At 44.3% G+C, this 21,267-nt stretch overlaps 1 protein-coding gene across 1 annotated transcript in view; it reads right to left on the bottom strand.

The window, feature by feature from the left end:
* The window catches only part of TRPC5 (transient receptor potential cation channel subfamily C member 5), a 172,789-nt gene that overhangs the window by 59,751 nt on the left and 91,771 nt on the right, over nucleotides 1–21,267 (bottom strand). The window contains exon 4 of the mRNA XM_006262563.3: nucleotides 846–1,182. Coding sequence (XP_006262625.1) covers nucleotides 846–1,182 — 337 coding nt within the window. The remainder of the gene's footprint in view (nucleotides 1–845; nucleotides 1,183–21,267) is intronic.

The following is a 21,267-nucleotide window of genomic DNA, read 5'->3' as shown; positions in this document are numbered from 1 at the left end:
GAAGCATGGAACCTGAGACACTGATGCTTGTTTTTCCTCCACAATTATGATTGCCCAAATCAAGTTGGAGTAGGCAGCTTCTAGTTTGGCATTTTAGTAATTGGATCTCTCCCCCTCTCCTGGAGGCTTGGAGAGAGCTAGATGGTGCTGCAGACTGTATGGCAGCACTATGGCATAGGGCAGAAGAAGTACAACTTCTCCCTCTCCCTCTCCCTCTGTGCTACTCTGCAGAGTACTCAGAAATTGAGTCTGGGTGTGCAGGTTTATGTGGGCATTATACCTGTGTACTACCCTTGGGCACATATGAGCAGGGAGAAAGCAGACTCTTGGTTCTGCTTCTACCCATGCACCAGTCAGCACAGCTGAACCCACATTGTATATGTCTCAGTTTGTTGCAGGTACAACCCACTATGCCCCTTCCTCACTCTCAGCAACTGGGTAGCAGAGAAGAAATCATAAAATCAGAGAGAAGTAGTCCAACCCCTTGCCTGAGGCAGGATCACCTTTATCCAAACCATCCTATCTAAATCCACTGTTTAGCCTCTTAGCAAAACTAAGCAGGAGAATGATTCTCAAATCCAGCCCTGAGTTACTGCAGTATACTCAGGGTAGTGTCAAAAGGGACAGCTTAGCTTATTGATGCAATAAAGATAACAAAACAGGACTAGGCCAATCAGATAGGTTGCTCCTGGGGGACACAAGCTGTTAATGAAGTTTCTGAATTTGGCTGCCAAACCTATTTACATACTGATGACATTGAGATTAGCAATTAATCTATGTGCAGGTGTCATTGGCATGAGTTTGCCCAAGGAGGCCAAGGCGCATTTGCATTTCTGCCCATTTACCTAGAACCCACGGTAGGATCATCCACTCAACGATGGTGGGCGGTGGTCCCTGCACATGGAGATCTGTCCTGACGATATGCTGCGATGCCAGCAGGAGCATGAAGAGGAAGGTTAAGTAAGAACCGGTGTGGCAGATAAACTTTATAAATGGCTTTTTAATGAACAGTCCCAGCCTGCTCTTAGGTGCAATCAAATACACCACAGAAAGCACTGGAAATAGCAGTCCAATGGTGATGCAGGTCAAGAGTTTCACTGCCCAGTGTTTCCGCCTCCATCCTGGAAAGCCGTCATACCACAGTGTAGCTAGCAACTGCTGGCAGTTTGGCTGAGCAACAAACTGGAAAGACAAAAGAAAAAGGAATGGATTAGAAGAACGAGGCTCCAAAAGCAGTGCTCCCTCTCCACATGCACAGAGGAAATCTTCTTCCTCCTGAGAGACCTGCTGGTCTTCCCAGCATGCTATGACCACACTCTTCCTACTAGGTACGTAGTGAGTACTTCGGCAGTCTAGGAGAAAGCCTTTTATAGGGATGGACCAGTATTTTTTTGTTCAAAGGGAAAATCCTGTTAGGAAAGAACAAGACTCATGCACTTTCATCCCAAACACAGCTGTAAGCCTGTAGTGGAGTTAGTACTAAGCTCAGATCTCTGGACTGCCAAGCTACTGGCAACCCCAAAACTGTCTTTCTCCCCCAAGCTGGCCATTAATCATCCTTCCATTCAGGGGCAAGCATAAAATGAATGTACCTTCACCTGTCTTTAATGCAGTCTAGCAAATGTGGGTAAACTGCACCCTAACTCTTGCACAGCTCTGCAAGTATATAGGATATAGAGCTTTTCTCAGTTGAACAGCCCAATAAAGGGCTAGATGCAGTCACATTCCCATGTCAGGGTTAAGATTTGGCAGAGAGTTAAAGTAACAACACATCCTACATAGGGTGCCTTGTGGTGTCACAGCTCCACTCCAGGCCAAGGTGCTTCTCAGGGCAAAGCCATGGGCTATCAGTACATAAGAGTGTGGAAGACAACTTTCCTGCCTCCCTTGGTTTCAGGAGCAGCTGTGCTCTGAGATGCCTCTTCTATTTGGAGTGCCCTTCAGCAGAGCAGTCATTTGCCCTTTGGAAGCCCTACTGCTACAGTTATACAACTAAGAGTTCCTCTGAGTCACTTGGATTCCTGGGCTTTTGCTTCACAAAAGGCTGGATTCAGCTCTTTGGCAGCCTCAGCAGGCTCTAAACAGCATCTAAAAAATGTTTTGAAGGCCAAGCAGGAAGGGGCCAAGGGGTAGCTGGGCTCTGGGTCTGCAAGCCTGCAAGAGCATGGGGGTTGTGTCATTCATAGATTCATAGATGTTAGGGTCAGAAGGGACCTCAGTAGGTCCTCAAGTCTGACCCCGTGCCCTGGGCAGGAAAGAGCGCTGGGGTCAGATGACCCCAGCGAGGTGCTTGTCCAGTCCCCTCTTGAAGACCCCCATGGCAGGGGAGAGCACCACCTCGCTTGGAAGCCCATTCCAGATTTTGGCAACCCTTACCGTGAAGAAGTTTTTCCTGATGTCCAACCTAAATCTGCTCTGTGTCAATCTGTGGCCATTATTCCTAGTTGCTCCTATGGCTGCATCAGTAAATAGAGCATCTCCTATTCCCTGCTGCCCTTCCCTGATGAACTTATAGGCAGCCACAACATCACCTCTCAGCCTTCTCTTGCAAAGGCTGAGGAGTTTTAGGTCCCTCAGTCTCTCCTTGTAGGGTCTTGCCTGCAGGCCCTCAACCATACAAGTGGCCCTCCTCTGAAGCCTCTCAAGATTCTCAGTATCCCTCTTGAAGTGCGGCGCCCAAAACTGGATGCAGTACTCCAACTGTGGCCTGACCAATGCCGCATAGAGGGGAAGCATCACCTCCCTGGACCTGTCCATCATGCATCTACTAATGTGTGATAAAGTGAGGCTAGCCTTGTTGATGACTTCGTCACATTGACGACTCATGTTCATCTTGGAGTCAACTATGACTCCAAGATCACTTTCCATTGCTGTGCTGCTGAGAAGGTCGTCCCCCAGCCTGTAAGTGTGTTGGTGGTTCTTTTTGCCCAGGTGCAGCACTTTGCACTTGTCTTTATTGAACTGCATACTATTCTGTTCTGCCCATTTTTCCAACCTGGCCAGATCCACCTAGATCTGTTCCCTATTCTCTGGTGTGTTAACTTTGCCCCATAATTTGGGAATCATCCGCAAACTTGGACAGGGTGCTCTCCACGCCCTCGTCCAAGTTACTGATATCCAAGACATTGAATAGCACCAGTCCAAGGACCAAGCCTTGCAGGACTCCACCGCTCACATCTTTCCAGGTCAATATCAACCCATCCAGCACCACTCTCTGGGTGCGACCCCTAAGCCAATTTGCCACCCACCTGACTGTAATCGTCTGCATCACAGCCTGCCCATTTATTTACGAAAATAGAATCCGATACCGTATCGAAGGCCTTCTTAAAGTCTAAGTAGATGACATCTACCTTGACTTCTGCGTCTAAGCATTTTGTAACCTGATCATAAAAAGAAACAAGGTTAGTCAGGCAGGATCTACCTGCAATGAACCTGTGTTGATTTTCTTTCAGCATTCAGTCATTGCTTTTGTGTAATGAGGCAGGTGCATGAAAAAGTGCCTCGGGACGCTGTGGAAACTCCATTCTTGGAAGCTTTTAACACCTAGCTAGACAAAGCCTTGGCTGGGATAATATAGTTGGGGATGGTCCTGCTTTGAGCAGGGGGTTGGACTAAATGATCTCCTGAGGTCCCTTCCAACCCTAATTTTTTATGATTCTATGATTCTAAGGGCTGAACACATGGCTGGGTAAGGTTCAGCAAGGCAACATCAACTTTCTGCAGGATGGGAGATTTGCAAGTGCTATCTGCCACTAAGTTGGGGAAAATATCTGAGATGAAGAGAGACTTCAGATCACAAAGCAAAAATTACACTTTAAAAGTCTGGAAAAATAAAACAAAAATGGCACCATGAGACTCTACATTTATTTATTGCTCAATGGCTTCAGGCCAGAGATGCGCCGGTCATAAGCACAAAGATGGCAGGGTTAAAGCAACCTTTGGTGTTCAAAGTCAAACCAAGTTCTTTCTGGCTCCTGAATCAGCACCGATAATAGAGGTTCTGCTGCCTTCTGTTATACTTAGGAAACCTCGCTGTGCTCAAACTATTTCAGACCTTTTCAGGTCAGAACTGTCTTTTAAGGGCTCTGTTCCCAACCCCAAGTGTAGCTCACTGCAGACTGAAGCATAGCTTCTGATTTTTTTTTTGTCTTCATGATTTTCTCACCAACCAGACAGAAGTAATCCCTAAACTACAGTCTATATAAAATACTCTCACTCCTGCAGAGCTGGGATTTTTCACAATGCTTTACCAGTTTTACATTCAACTTAATGAGGAAAAGCCTTGACATGAGTTCAAAGCATGTCATTTTACTGGTATATACCAGCAGGGTTTTGCTGTCAGAAAGCATCCTGGTGTGGTTAGACCAAGAAAATCCTCTAGTGTGGATGTAGCTGTACCAAAACGCTGCACTGACACAAGCACACCTGTAGCAGAGCTTTGAACAGCCTAGTTTTTTATCATACCTCTACCCAAAAGAGATAAGCCAATAATGTTTTAAGTGTAAGAGATTGTATAAGAGATTGATTAGAAAGCAAACTCATTGTGGTAGCTACAGTATTCTTATGGATTACATGTAGGATTTATCTGCATTTAAAAGGTCTTTTAAAGTTTGAACTAAACTGGGAACCTTCTTTCCAGTGAGGACAGAGCAGTTTCCCAAAGAGGAATCAGCCATCCTGCAGAAAGGACATTTTCTGAGACATCTGCAGCTCCATTAGAGTTTTTGCCTGAATAACTATTGTGTTTTGGGGTCTGATTTTTTTCACACTCCTAACTGCCGTGGCTGTGTGGGCAAAAAACTTCTAAGTGTTTTGAGGGAGTGAGATTTGGGCTGTGTCTACACTGCAGATTTCTGCCAACATAGCTATGTTAGTCAGGGTGGGAAGAGAAGTGATCTCTAACACACAGCTGTGCTGGCAGAAGCCCCTGTCTAGATACAATGACCAGCATACCTAGTACTAACAGACCTCAGTATTTAGCAGTGGTATTCATTTCCAAGTGACATATGCCTTTAAGTTACATGTGCCTTTCTGAGACAGAGGCAAGGATTTTTTAGGGTGATCTCTTTTATTGAACCGACTGCATAGTTGGGGTAGAGTTAAACAAGATGTTCTTCATCAGGTCACAGAGACAGAGGAAATTTGTATTCTAGGAACTTGATATTTTGTACCCAGAACTTTTCATAGGTTCTACAATTGCTCTGCACAGGAGTTCAGAAATGACCCAACAAAATAATTGTCCTAATAAACACCCACCCACATTTTTTAGCTATCCATTACCACCAAAACTACATAGTAACACTTGGCTCTTAAAGAGTACTTTTCATCTGTGGGCCTCAAAGCACTCTATAAAGATAAAGCACGATCAGTCCCGTTTTGGAGATGAGCAAACCAAGGTCACATGAGAAGAAAAAAGAGATGTTCAACACACCGTGTCAGTGGCAGAACCACAATGAAAATCAAGGTCTCCTGAGCGCAGTAAGAATTACTATGAGTTTGTGAAAGTTGATTGCTTGTCTGACTCTTTTAATAATAACCCCAGAGAGCTGCTAGCAACCAAAAGCCAGCAGTGGTAAAAAGTGCTACTGGGAAATCTTTTGTCAAGAGCTCACAAAATACTTGGGGACATGACTTGGGAAACATAAATTGTTATTTACTGTTTAGGGATAAAAACTAAATATGAAATAAGAAACAACCCAACTTACAACTGCAAAATAATCCATTCCTCCTCTTTTGTAGCTTTTATGATGCTGTTCACTTTGAAACCCCACGTGGAGAGAAGTAGTCAGACAATAATGAATTATAGAAAGCAAACGAACATGTACTAAAAATCAGACAGAATCTTTTTTGGAAGGACTTAATGCCAATAATATTTGTATGTATTTATGTAGGTTTTGTGCACATGTCTTAGGCTCTGAAACAGATTGCCCATGTGAGAGATGGCTGAACTGTAGGATCAGATAATGGAAAGGGATGCATTGACCAAACTAAGCATTAATAAAAGCCCCCATAGGAGTATGGCACATTATGACGTGAGGCATATATTTGCTACTCAAGAGACACATCTACATGAGATGTTTACTGTGGAGCTCACTGTTTAGCTCCGCAGTAAACCTTGCAGCATCTACACATGCGCCCCTAGTAAGGCACAGGAAACTAATAAACTCAAGTGTAAATACAAGTGCTACCCTGCTGCAGAGTTTTGTCATGAGCAGCAGCACACATGTAGATCCTGCCCTGCTCGCTGGGGGTTGCCTGTCAATTAGCCCCATGCTGAAGCACCCTCGTGCCCCAGCCAGCCCCCGCACAGGATGTGAAGCCAGGGGAGCAGCCCCAGGCTGGCAGGCTGACCTTCCTGTCAGCTAGGGTTGCTCCAACCAGGCTCCACATACTATGCATAAATAAATTCCAGAGCTGATTGCTCTCGAATTAATTGCTCCCAGGCGCACCTTCAAACAGCATGTGCTCAAACAGCAGAGCAAAAAACTCTGGAGAAATAAGCTCCAGAGTTTATTCATATGCATGTGTGGACACACTCAAGCATTACCATAATAAGCACGAATAAAATAATTTATAAGACGCGGGTTGACAGAAGAGGATACCACAAAGCAAAATCAGAGAAAGTGATTTTGACTTTGAGTTGATTTTAGCACGTACATCACTCACTGGACAACAGGGATGATCAAAAGAAAATAGAGCTATTTCTCATGACCGGATAAACACTAGATTCAGGATTATAAAGAAGAAAAGAAAAATTCAACAGAAATCTGACACTTTTCCATTTTGTGATTTCAGACAAGTCTAAACTACTTAAGCTGTGCTTCAAAGTGTGCATAATAGAAGAACTGGGAGGTACCTTGCCATATTTTTTTATATTCTAGAGTTTAAACAATAATTTTGACCAGATGTTTTTGCATTCATTTACATGCCATGACTAGTAAAAGAGCTCTTCACTGATGCTTTTATAAAAATATTACCTCTCTTTATTCTGTATAACAGAAAGCAGGAAAGGAGAATGAGTTTATATTTTCTGAGTCAAACTCAGAGCCACTAGAGAAATCAAAAGATTTTGTGATGTTTTGGTTGCTGAGCAACTTGCAGGCATCTCAGAATGCCTCCCTTTAGCCTAATAGCTCATTTTAAAAATCTACTCTACTTTTCCGTGTATCTGATGTTAGTTCTTCAAAGGAAAGAAAAGTCATATAACATGCAAGGGAGCCTTTCAAGATCAGCTTAGCAAGAAAGGAGTGGCAACAAAAAGACATTAAATGTTCCAATCCAGCCCATCCCTAGCCTCACTAAACATGCTCTGAAGGGAATTTAGCACCAACAAAAACTTGTCCCCAAATGGCAGAAATCATTTAAAGTCCTCTGCTAATACCTAGGCTGACTCTGTTGAGTTAAACAAACTCTTTCCTGGCCAGGTACAGACATTCAAAAAGCCCAAGGTGGATTCAAACTAACTTACAAGGGTTTCTCTAAGTGGGAGCAAACAGAACACAAGTTCATCCTTTCAGGGTCAGGGGGTGGAACAAATGCTGCTTGCACTGGCTGAGGCCCCCAGCTTGGGGGTAGCATCAAAAGGGGACCAAATGACTATAGAAACTGGCCTGCCTAAACTGTGCTAGCCCAGTGAGCTCTGAAAGACTTCAGAGCACTAATGCTGAAATAGTATTGCTGTAGCTTTAAGTTTCAAGCAGAGTTAGGTTTACAGCTGGTTGGAATATGAATTTCCATTTAGCAGGAAATGTTAGCATTCTAAAATGGTATTTTTTTTCATTCCAGATTGGAATAAGAAAGTAAGATAAGCACTCAGTGTACTAACAGAGAAAGAGTTGCTTTCAACATCCTTGTGTTGTCCCTAACTCTTTTCTAGGATATTGAAAACAGCTATTCCTCTAATTAATACAGTGAATATTTACCTTACTTTCTTGTTCCAGGTATCACGCTGCTTCATGACAACACAAATAGGAGACACACTGATCTAGGAGATAAAGATACTTCGATCAGTACCAAATAGCAACACCTTTTATGATTTTAAAATCAGATCAAATAACATTTTGACATCATACTACGCCATGCCATAGGATGACATGATATGCAACGTGGCATTGTTCAATATTACTAATGAGGTCATGAAATAACATAATAATATAAAAAAATTAAAGTCAAAATAAAATGTAGTTCTAAGTAAAAAAATGGTTTTGAAATGAGATTGCAAATATTTTTCAAAAATTAAAAATCACACTGATTTTGTCAAAATGCTATTTTCTAACAGAAAACTGTTTTAATGAATATTGTTCAATCAGTTTAGAAAAGATTATGGGGAAGAGGGAGAAACAGCAGCAGCCATCTTTGTTCTAGTGATTAACACCACAGAGTGAGAGCACTGCAGAAGTTCAACTAATAATGGAATAACGTTGCTTCTCACTGTTAGTGAATAGTAATGGTTAATGGCCTTTATTACCCAGCTGATCAGTGAAACAATTATTCCAGTAACTCTTGTTGTAGAGTTGGAGAGTAAAATACATAATCAGACATACATGTATATATACATGACTAAATAATAAAACAGCTGAGCTCTAGTAGTAGTCATTTAAATATGGAGTTTTCTGAAGCTAAGTAATAATACTTATTAGGTGTATTACTTATTAGGCACTTAGATGCTTTCACCCATAGACTTCAAAGTAGTTTATAAAGTTAGGGAACCATTTATTATTTCCAGTTTACAAATGGACAAAATTCAGATCCAACGAGATAAGATGACCTGTCCAACATTACGAAAGCCATTACAAATCTTTACACAATATGTCAGTGCCAGTATGAAACTCACCTTCCCCAAGTCCGTTACCCTATTCACCAGACCAAGTTTTTCCTTTCCCCTGTAATCTCAATCATATACACAATTCCATTCTACTCTATAATCCTTCTGCATTTGCCATGCATAGAATTAGTACGAGTCAATATCCCATTGAGTATCATTTGGTATAGCCATGCTGTATGTGACAAGTTCTGATATTGGCTGAAGCTTTTCACTGTAAAAATACAAATATTAAAACAATGAAAATTTCTCCAATTTTGTGTATGGTTTCAGAATTAATGATTGATTGGTTCATCATTCCAGGCATTTTTTTTTTATAATGGTGAGATTATGATGCACAGCTAGTAGACCTCTTCGATAAATAACAGACAGGATATCAAGTATTCTTGTCTGGGGATTTGGTACTAATGGACTGTCCAGTCCCTTCTTCATTTTTCAGGACAGCTGGCAAGTATGACAGCTCTGTTACATCCTAAAGACATGAGAGAGCATCCTCTGACACCTGCGTTAGTGAAAAGGGATATTCATGAAAAATGCTGTTTGCAGTGCATTCTTACTATGCATGAATGTAAGCATATAATGCTATTAAGCTTGCATTCGGTGCTGGTATAACATTGGCTTGAATTGCTTCCCCAGTGGAAAAAAAATGTGGGGGTGCATTCTGGTGAACAGAAGCTCAGTAAAAGATCTTCATAGAATCATAGAAAATTAGGGCTGTAAGGGATCTCAGGTGGTCATCTAATCCATCCCCCTGCTCAAAGCAGGACCATCCCCAACTAGATCACCCCAGCCAAAGCTTTATCTAGCCAGGTCTTAAAAACCTCCAAAGATGAAGCTTCCACCACCTCCCTGGGTAACCTGTTCCAGTGTTTTCCCACCCTCCTGGTGAGAATTTTTTTCTAAATATCTAACCTAAACTTCTCTTGTTGCAACTTGAGCCCAGTGCTCCGTGTTCTGTTATCTGTCACCACTGAGAACAGCCCAGCTCCATGCTCTTTCAAATCCCCCTTCAGGTAGTTGAAGGCTGCTATTAAATCCCCTCTCAGTCTCCTCTTCCTTAGACTAAATAAGCCCGGTTCCCTCTGTCTTTCTTCATAAGTCATGTCCCTCAGCCCCTAAACCATTTTTGTTGCCCTCTGCTAGACCCTCTCCAATTTGTCCACAACCTTGCTGTAGTGGGGGGTGTGGGAGGGTGGCACTACAAATCTTCCTCTATCCATCCATTTGGTATCATCTGTCCTCATCTGCTACATAAGACTGGAGCTCAATTTGTGAGACACAGTGCAATACACTTGGGGGAAATTCCCTCATGTAGACAAAACCACTGTGCAGTTGTGACAGCAACATAATTAGGGGTGGGAGAGCAGGGCACCAGCTTGGACACCAATTCAGAAGGTGTGAGAGAATGGCGGTCCCCAGGGAGTCTGTGCCATGGCAGCAGCAGCCTGGGTGTGGGAAGCCTGTGCCTTTGCAGCAGCCCATGTGTGGGAAGGTAAGACTCTCAAGCACTCAGCATCCTTCACTCACCCCCCTCCCCTCCTCACCCAGACCACCAACATTTCCAGTTCCACCTCTGAATTTTGAGCAAGTCTCGTCATCTCTCCGGGTCTCAGTTTTCCTATATTAAAACCAGGGGTGAAAATATTCCCTTACCCACAGGGGAAGCCTGAAGCTTATTTACCACTTGGAAAGGACTTTGATGGTAGAAACTCCATCAGCACAATGTCTTGTTTTTAACTTTCTGTTCTGAGTCCTCCTCGCCCCAATTTTTATATCATTTGGCCTACAGCTCCAATGAGCTATTACAGAATTTTATTCCCTTCATTCATCACATTCATGGTCACCTCTTCCTTTGCCAAAGAGAAACTTTTAAAGAGTACAGCAGCTGCTAGATGGATTTTTGCTCACTTTTAATCATGTATATTCTGCTCCTTGCTACACAGAACTCTGCTCTGTGTCATCAATGCAAACAGCAAATACACAAATTCTCTCTTTTCTCAATAACAGCAAAGAGGTTCCTAATCTTTCACAATCAGAAGTCATTTAGGATTAGATCACAGATGAATTAAGAGACAAATACCTAAGGGAGCAATTGAAATAGCTCTAAAGACATCATAATGTATGAGCAGAATATTGCTCAGAGTTTATTCAGATCACTATCAGGCCTGCCAATGGCCTGCTCAGAATCTCTCTGACTCTTGCTGTGCAAGTTAATTTTGAACATGCTTCACAGAGGAATAAGTAATAATCTGTATATGCTGTACCTAATATTAATAAAAGGGGCCAAGTTCTGCTGTAAGTTTTAGCACTTTCAGTGAGATTGGTCACTAATAGCAAAATCTAATAGAGTCCAGAAAATTAATCTGCATTCCCTTGTATGTCATTCCTAATTTGGTAAATCCAGCTCTTTGTAATAGCATTGTATTCTGCAGTAACAGTCCCAAACACAGTTATTTAGCTGATGAGGTACTGCAGTGGCTGGGGGCTTTACTTTTATACTACATATCTTATAATAAGAGAAGTTAGTTTTGCTTTCAAAAGATTGATTCTCATAAATGCTTGTGGTGCCATCTACAAGAGCCAACCTTAACTATAAACTGGGACTGCTGAATGGTCACAAGCAAACCCAGGGCCATCTACTTATTACCTGAACTCTATACTTAGTCCAGAACAATCAATTCACACCAGTCCTAATGTAAAGTGTTTATATCACTTTAAATAGTGAACAGAATTATTTCAGTAAGGAGCTGGTCTCTTTGTAACAATAAAGTGTTCCTTTTTCTTCTTTTAGAACATAAAACACCCATTAAACACACATTCATTGATGCACTTTACGTAATGTGCATTAAATCTAGTACCTCCATTGTGAGGTATAGAAAAATGTGCATTAGCCTATTTTAATGCGCATAAGCTAAAGAGAATGGGTTTTTGTGCTGCTTTAATGTGCATTAAAATAGGCTAATGTGCATTAGTGCACGTGTAGACGTGTCCACTGTGTAGGTTTACGGTGAGTTTATGGTCCAACTTGAAAAAAAGAGCTAATCCTGGCCTAGTCCTCAGAGAATGAGAGTGTGTCTGAAAAACTACCACAGTTAAAAGCCAGGGGCCATCTACGAGAGCTATGGATACACATCCAAAGGCAGTATCTGACCCATACTGTAGTACTATTTTGTACAAATAACTTTGTGGATGGAGCTTCTACAGGGATGTGCCTCCATTTTCCAGATGGATCTTATCACTCAGTTGGATCTTATCATTCTAATGTTGAATGCAGTAAAATGCTACTGTATTGTTCCAGTTAAAAGTCATCCCTGCACGTAAGTCAACTTTACATGTTCAGGCTCAGTTTTAGGAAAAATATTTTCCCCCTGTATATAGGTCAATAACTTGGTATTTTTATTGCATGCACAAAAATGCTACAAGGACAGAAGTCAACACTGTCAGTGGCCCAATTACAGGTTAACCCTGCATATAAACTGAGTGCGATTTTTATGGATCTAGTGAAAGAAAAAAATGGAGACTTGTAATCAGAATAAGGCAGTAAATACAACCCAGTCATGTTCAGTACTCCAAAATTCTGCAGTGGTGCTCACCCTGCTCACAGCAAGACAAAGCACATCTAGACCAAAGCAAAGTACTCTCACAGCAAGAAGAAAATAAATTTTATTGGAAAAGTAAAAGTTGGGAGGAGGGGAGAGGAAATAGCATCAGAGACAGGCAAAGTTCTTTGGGAAGATGTAGTATCTCTTATTAGACCAACTAAATAGTTGGGGAAAAATTCCTTGGAAGCTTTTGGGCACAAACTCCCTTCTTCAGGCAATGGGAGACTCTGCTGATGTTATGAGTTCTCCAAGGTAGAAAAGAAACTAAAGTAAACAAGAAGTCTGTGAAGATGCAAATGAGTGGAAGTCTGAAAAACAAAGGGTAGAGATAGGAGGGAAGATGTGGACGGGAGGAAAAAGTGTGAAGGAAAACAAGTGGTCAGCTAACAGTAAGGTTACTTGGTATGTTAGATGTCAGGCAGGTTGTCATGTGTCATAAATCCAATGTCTATATTAAGTCCATGATTTTTTGTATCCAGTAGATTTAGGAAGTGAAGTCCATAGGCTCATCTCTGGAAGGTATTTTGTAAGTTCCCTTTGAGGATTAGAAGTGAGAGATCGGAGAGGGAGTGATTGTCTTGTGAGAAGTGTGCCCCCACAGGTAATCACCTGTCTTTGATATTTTTTTCTTTGATAGATTTTCAGTGTGCATTCATTCTGGTACACAGTTGTTGTTTGGTTTCTCCTACATATTTTCCATCAGGGCATTTGGTGCACTGGATGAGCTATATAACATTTCTGGAGGTGCAGGTATACAATCCAGGAATGGCAATGGTTCTGTTGTGGGCTGTAGTTACTGTGGGACTGGTGGAGATTTGTTGGCAGGTTTTACATTTCTTGTCCTGGCATGGTTTGGATCCATTTGGTGTGGTTTGTGTCATAGGAAGTTTGCTTCTGGTGATGAGTTGAGCGAGGTTTGGTGCTTGTTTAAAGACTAGGATGGATGGTTCTGGGAAGATCTCTTTAAGAATTGGGTCTTCTTCTAGTATGGGTTGCAATTGTTTGAGGTTTTTCCATATAGGTTCCAGGGAAGGGTGGTATGTCATAACTAATGATGTGCGATTCGTGGGGATTTTCTTTTTGCACTGCAGCAATTCTTCACATGGTATCTGGGTGGCTCTTTCAAAAGTGCGATCTATCTCTCTGGAGGAGTGTCCTTTTTGGGTGAATGTCTAGAGGAGTATCCTTGTCCCCCTCTCCCCCATTGTTTTCCAAATTTCCACTCATTTGTATCTTCACAGACTTCTTGTTTACCTCAGCTTCTTTTCTACCTTGGAGAACTTGAAACATCAGCAGAGTCTCCCATTGTCTGAAGAAGGGTGTTTGTGCCCGAAAGCTTGCAAAGAATTTTTTTCCAACTATTTAGTTGGTCTAATAAAAGATATCACATTTACCCACAGAACCTTGCCCACCTATGTGGTTAGACCAACACAGCTACAACCAACACCCTGCAACAATTAGTCTCAGAGGAAATCCAAGTGGAAAATGGCAAGACTCATAAAACTCTGTTCCTAAAACAGCCAGAGATAAAAGACGGAAATACCACATTGCCATAACTACTATTTGCTACACAAAATCATGAAGCCCTGTCAGGTTGGTGCTTGTTGTAGAATTGCAATATCAGTCTTTTCAAACATACAGTGGTGCCATCAGGCACATTAATAAAAATAAAAGTCCTCATATGTTGTGGCACATTTCTTTTTTCACTTTGCCCTCATTAACAACTGCAGAGTTATTGGTATTCTGTAGGGGTGTGCGAAGCGGGCTGTATTCGATTTGGATTCGGCCCAATTTGAGGGACAGTGATTTGATGACTTGATTCTAATCACTGTCCCAATTTGATTTGGTCAAATCCGAATCTGAATATTTGATGCTGATTCAGAGAATCAGCAATTCGGCCATAGACACAGCTTTAAATGTTTTTTCTACATACTTCGAGGTACCAGGCGTGGCTTGTGAATGCAGTGATGGTGGGGCAGATAGAGCGTCCCATAGGAGCGTGGGGCCCCCCCTGCATGCTCAGTGGTGGACCTGGAAGTGGACCAGAAGTATTTCCAGTCCATTTCCACGTGCACTGCTGAGTGCATGGGGGACCTCCTGCACCCTCCTGGCTTGGCAATCGGCCATGGGGGGGCACCCCAGACCCAGGAAGCACCAGTCACCAAGCTGGGGGGGGGGAGGATCCCTTGTGCGCTCCACAGCAGACCCAGAAGTGGACCAGGAGTGCTTCTGGTCCACTTCTTCTGGGTCTGCTGCTGAGCGCACTGAGGACCCCCCCCCCCCCCGCACTCCCGTGGGACGCTCCATCCACCCCAGCATCTCAGTGTTCATGAACCACCTGGTACCTTGAGGTATGTAGAAAAAACATTTAAAGCTGTGTCTATGTCTGAATCATCAAATCTCTCCGAATTTCGATTCAGAGAGGGTCTCCTGATTTGATTCGGCTGCCAGATCGAGCTGAATTTCTGCCGACTCGAATCAGTGACCAAAGTTTCACACAGCCCTAGTATTCTGCTGTTCGAATGTCAGCTGAGAAATGGAAACACTTTAGGTTTGTGCTTCCTGTTGTGAAATGCTTTCTGCAATAGAAAAGAGACAAAAGTGAAAGGAAAAAAGTGTGTGTGTGTGCGTGTGTGCACGCACATATGCATGTATGTGTGAAACTGAAAAAAAATGACTCCAAGCTTGCTTAATAATTGTTTTCCAACTATTTAAGTTGGTCTAATAAAAGATACCAGATTCACCCAAAGAACCTTGTCTGTCTATGTCCTTAGACCAACACGGCTACAACCTACACCCCTGTAATCTAGGTATTTTAGGTATTCCTAAGAGATTATCTAATTTTCATCCAGTAAACAGCAACTGAGCACCCCATCAGGAGCAACACCACTTCTCATATTGATGGTAGTGCTAACAACAAAATACTGATCCAAAGCCAGAAAAAACAACAGTCATTACTACCACTACCATGAAGTCAACTGACAGGACCTACAGTACTGTTCAAGAAAGCCAAGGCCTTCCCAACTCACTTCCCAACTTCCTTCTGTTGGCTAATAAAGCAAGCTGCAGGTATTTTGAGAGCAAGCAGATGGCTTCATCTGATGTTGTTTCTTTACTCCTTTCTCTCAGTATTTTATCTGGAACTGACACGTGAATCTTTGCTCAGGGTCGCTTGCACATGGGGCACCCCCAGTGCATAAACCAGCTGGAACAGAGCAACTACCAAAATGCCACCAATGGCGTCATGTGGGCAGAAGACAAGTCTCTGTGGGAACCTGGGGGACTGACCCAGCTCCCGTTAAAGACAGTCAGCTTCCATAGGCTTAAATGAAGTTGGACTAGTTCCTCTGAGCAGGAGAAGTGTTTTGTATATGCATATTTGAGAAAAAAGTTGGAAGCTTGTAGATTCTCTGTGCTAAGACAAACAGAAAGCATTTAACCAAGCACTGCTAAGCACAAGCTTAAATCCATTCGTATTTAGCAAAGCATTCGAGTGTGCACTTAGTTTCAGGCACATGCTTAAGTCCTAATTATGTTGGTGGGATTGAAGCTCATGCTTAAGTGTTTTGCTGATCAGGGAAGGCTGCTGAAGTGAGGCCCTGGGGACAAATCTCTAGTAAATGCTCCACAGGAACTTTATTGGGATAGAGCTTGGGCACAAGTACAGAATGAGGGGAGGAAGTAAGAACACCCATCTTGTTCAGTGCTACTTTTAGCATTTATTTGAGCAGCCATTAGACAAGTAGTTTACAGAAAAATATGAACACAGCACCTATAATCACCAATTATAAATGCCATTTAGACCAAAATCCCAAACTCGGAGAATGACTGTGAATCAAATTATTCAGCTTACTGACCCTCTTCCAGGCATGAGGAACTATGAAATGATCATGGTTTCAATCACCACGTTGCCACAGAGCTTATCTTGATGATGATGAAGCTACACAGGCAATGACAGGAGTGGACTCTTCAGTCTCAGGGTTTTATGGACTTCATAATGCGTTCTACTGACACCCTGAAGAAAAGTTGAAACCTACCCTAATCGGATTACAAAAGCACCACTTCTGTTATCAAGAGGAGACTCTACACAAAGAATTTTACTGTTGATGTTAATTTCTTTGGGCATCTCTCAAACTGGAGTGTGTATTAGTATGATATTGCCTTCAAAATGATAACAGCAGCTTAACTGGAAAGACTGAGAATGGGGGTCCAGACCTTCAGACAAGATAAGACTGATGGATTTGTTTTTAAGGTATCACTGCTCTTCTCTATTCTATAATTCCCTCTGTTGTCTTTAGAAAGCAAATCAATCATGTCCCATACTCTAGTTTGTGTCCAAAGCGTCTCCTATCACCAGCAGAGAGATTGATGGAGTCTATGGTGTTAAGAGAAATGACAAACCCACTATATCATTCCTGTATACTCTTACACAGATGACAATTCCTTTTTATCCTTACGTTTGTTTTCCTCTCTTTGCCCATGAGATCATTTACACCAGAGACAAAGGGCAAGAAAACATTAATTAAAGAGCCATTCTTCATTTTATTTCTAGTACCTATTAGCAGTAGTCCAAGTCCTTCACTATCATATCAGTCTTGCATCCTTTCTCCTTATTTCTGCTGTGCAACAATAGTCAGAAATGTTGGCTGCAGGGGAATGATAGTCTCCCACTGAGTTGTTCTGTTGTATTCCTGCAATGCTGGGACAACTGGGCAGCCCTACTCAAATTGCCACTCACGCTATTGGTGTCACATAAATAATGAATCTTAGCAGTGCTGTGTTTCTCCTTGAACGAACATACAAGTTGGCTCCGGTGAACCATCATAGCCTCTGCCTGTTTAGCCTTCTCCTTCCCCCCTGTATTCTTATACTTGGGTGCCACAGGACCTAATCTTTTAATAAAAAGTGTATATGCAACAGTGTGCCTGATTTAAACACTCAGTTTTCAGGATAGTATGAGCAAAACAGTTAATTACACACAGACATCATCCGAATCAACTGTCTGCATGTACCATGATGCGGTTTACAGAAACATGAACAGCAATCAGAAGAACAGCTTTGCACTTGATTGTTTAAATATCTTACCCATAATGCTCACAGAGAGACCAGGTTATACTACAGCCCATCCTGTCATGTAAAAACTCCAGAAATTTCTTTGTTGTATACTACTGCAAACCCTATTCCACTTACTTGTGGGGAGGGGGAAGAGAATTAAGTCCTTTAATTATCCCCAGAAAAGGTTCAATGTGAACTGCCAGCAGAACCTGCTCCCTTCACACCATCCCACCAACACTTCTCAATACTTCCTGGTTAAATACAGGCAATCAACAAGCCTAAGGCTGAATCGATTTAATTTTTATAGGTTAGTCTAAGCTTCATAGATTGAACTGACAAGCAAGTGAGCAAACATTCACTTTTGATTCTGAAAATGCAGCCACATGCCTGCAGTGGCCCAGGCCAGAGGCTGCGGGGGTGGTGCTGGAGCACATCTCCCTGCTCAGCTGGAGCAGACAGCTTGGGCCAAAGGTAGCAGGGAAGTGCAAAACATTCTGGGATTATGGGGGACCGGGGCTAGAAGTTACACACAAACCAGTTGAAGTGATCAGAAACTGATTTAAACCTGTAACAGACCATAAGTTCGCTGCACATAAACCAGTTTCAAAATGGCCGAAACTGGTTTAAGATAAACTTGGTGGAATGTAATATCAGACTTAACTGATTTGGGTCAAACCAGTTTATGGAACTTCTATCCCAGAGCCCTTACTACTTTAAGTTAAACCAGCGTCCCCCAGCATCCCAGAATGCTTTTCAGCCATGGCTAGGCTGTGCTGTGTGCTCCAGAAATCAGGGCTGGCCCTGTCCCTCTCTTCTCTAGCTGGAGCAGGGGCAGGGTGTGGGTAGATGCCAGTCCTGGCCCAGCTCCTTGAAGCAAAAGGAGCAGGGAGGGGGTTTATTCCCCCCTCCCTCCCCGGGGACCACAACTGGACTCTGCCTGGCTGGGGTGAAGCAACCCCTGTCCAGGGGCGTTGATGAAGGTGGACACGGAGGGGCCAGCCTGGACTGGGCTGTGGGGGCAGGGCCCTTGGGCTCCCCATGCACAGGCTGGGGAGGGCTGTCATGGAGCTGCAGCTGGCTTGGAAGGGTCCAGCAGGGTTGGCCTGGTTCAGGCTGTGGCTGCAGGGCCTTTCCCAACTGGCTGTGGCTCCATGACAGCCCAGCCCAGTGGCATGGGTGGTGGCTGGCCTAGCAGTGGGCTGCACGGGTTGGTTTGTAGGTGCCAGCGGACCCAGAGCCTGGCAGTCGCCTGCCGCAGGGGTTTGTGTGCCTCCAGCCACCGCTGCACCCCCTGTCCTGTGCAGCACTTAGCAGGCTGCAGTTGCACCATTGGCTGCATGCTGGCTGGGGCCAGTGGGGCTGTTCTGCCTCCCTGATGCCACTGCTGTTGCTGCTGCTGCCTCTGCCTCCACTGTGCTGCTCTAGGTAAGCGGGCAGGAAACTTCAGCCCAGCAGTTTCTGCCCAGAACATGGAGCTCTTCCTTCCATCTGTTCTGCCCGCTCAGTGTGATGAGCAGCCCCTGTGGGTTGGCAGAGCAAGTGGAAGGCATCTGGGAGCCGGAGCCAGATATCTGTGCTGGGCAGAAGCTGCCGGGCTGAAGCTTCCATCCTCCCAGAGCGGTGCAGCAGGAACAGGAGCAGTCGCTGGAGGTGAAGGGAGCAGACAACCCTGCCGGCCCCAACCAGTGCACAGTGCACAGCTTCCGGTGCAGCTGTTCCCAGTGTGGCTATGCTCCCCTGATCTCCTCCTCCTCCCACTCCTGCCCCTGATGTGCCCTCCAGGTGGCAGGGAGGTGGGAGGAAGCTTCAGCCCTTTGGCTTCTGCACAGCTTGTGGAGCTCTGGCTCCAGCTCCTGGATGCCTTCCACCTGTTCTGCCTGCCTGCAGGGGCTGCTCATTGCTGGGCAGTCAGAGTGGGCTGCTGTGGGTCAGTTGCTGCCCACACCCCTGGGCTGCAGGGCCAGGCCAGACTGGACCGGGCTGCAGCCGGCTATTGCCTCCCCCCACTGCTGCTCATGCATCTGGCCTGTAGCAGCCTGCCCTGAGAAGCCAGCACTGCTGTAAGCAGATGGTAGGTGACAGGTGCATCATCACCACCTGCTGCGAAGGTTTGCTCCGCCACCACCTGCAAACTGTGACCCCTGTATGGGGCTGGAGGTAGGAGGTGGTGAGTCCTAGGTGACCTCCACCACCTAGGACCACCCCAGCCCAGGCCATGCTGCTGCAGTGGGAGGCAGTGGTGACTTGGGCTCTGTCATTAGCCCCAGCTCCTCTCCACTCCCTCTGCACCTGCAGTGAGGTCACATCCCCACCTTCCACCCCCTCCCCATGGCCAGTTTGCATCTCCTGTGAAGGCTTCGGCCCAGGTGCTGCAGCATGGGCCCTGCCTGAGGGGATCCTCAGAGTGGGACAGAGCCAGCATTGTGTCAGTGCCTGTGCCACTGCTCCCTGCAATGGGGGGATTAAACTGCCCCTTCCTCTCAGGCTACTGGTGTCAGGCCACTGCAGTCCCAGGTGCACAAGTGGAGCCTATCATTGCCTGCGTCGCTCCCCCTCCCCCCTGCAATGGAGGGATTAAACCCCCACTTCCTCGCAGGCTACTGGGGTCTGGTGCTGCCTCAGCTGCTGCCACTGGAGCAACAAGGGTGGGTGAGGGGGCTGGGGACCCCTGGCAGGGGCTGCTTTTCTCCTCCCTCCCCAGGCACACCCCAGCTGGGGTCCATGCAGGCCAGGGTGGGGATTTAAACCCATCCCCAATCATATCCAGGCCTGCCTGTGTCTGGCCATGCCCCCCCCCCAGCTCAGTTTCCCTGCAGCTGATGGCTTGCTCTAGCACCCCTGGCATTCTGGCCTGAGCCACTGCAGGCATGTGCCTGCATTTCTGGAATCAAAAGTGAATATCTTTTCACTTACAAATTGGTTCAATCTACGCAGGTTAGACTAACCTGCAAAGATTGAAGCAATTCAGACTCGGGCTTTTTGAATATCTTTAACTAGCCTGTGAGTTAACTTGAGTGTGATGGGGATCTGGGCCAGAAGTTCAATAAACAGATTTAACTTAAATCAGTTACATCTGACACTACATCCATCCAGGTTTATCTTAAACTGGTTTTGGCCATTTTCAAAGTGGTTTGTGTGCATTAAACTTCTGTTGCGTTACAGATTTGAACTAGTTTCCAAACACTTTTACCAGTTTATGTGTAATTTCTGTCCCTAGCCCTAGGGATGCAAGTGCAGGGCAGTCTCATTGCTCCCCAAATCCTGGTCCTGCTCTCCAGACCTGCTGCCAAGGGACTCCATTTGTTCCAATTGTGCTGAAGGATCCTATAATGGCATCATCTGCCTGCTAGGAATGAATCAGAGAACAATAGCCCCATGCACTGGGCACTGAACAGCCACTAGATGGTACCTGTGGTCATTCAGGGCAGTACTGTGAATGAAGGGTGATATTTGGCCAAGGGGAACAAGTTAAGCTAAGTAGGGAGCACTTTGGAAATTCTCACCCATAAAACATTGTCCTATGCTAAATAGAATTTATTATTATAGGATCTGGATTCAGCCTCCAAGTCTAGAAAGAGAAGCCTCTATATTAATACTCTGAGCTGTGCAGTCTCTGGTAAAAAAAAACCAAACCAAACCAAACCAAACCAAAAACCCACTAGTCTTACATAGCTTGTCTTTAAAAAGCACAATAAAAATATTCAGGCTTTTATTATTATACCTCTAGGCATTGCTGTGTTTAATCAGAGCAAACCACTGGAAAATAACTTAGCACCTGGCTATAAGCAT

The sequence above is a fragment of the Alligator mississippiensis genome, chromosome 8, assembly GCF_030867095.1.
Source record: "Alligator mississippiensis isolate rAllMis1 chromosome 8, rAllMis1, whole genome shotgun sequence".
Lineage (NCBI taxonomy): Eukaryota > Metazoa > Chordata > Crocodylia > Alligatoridae > Alligator > Alligator mississippiensis.
The sequence above is the reverse complement of the archived record's forward strand: the minus strand, read 5'-3'. Positions and strand labels throughout refer to the sequence as shown.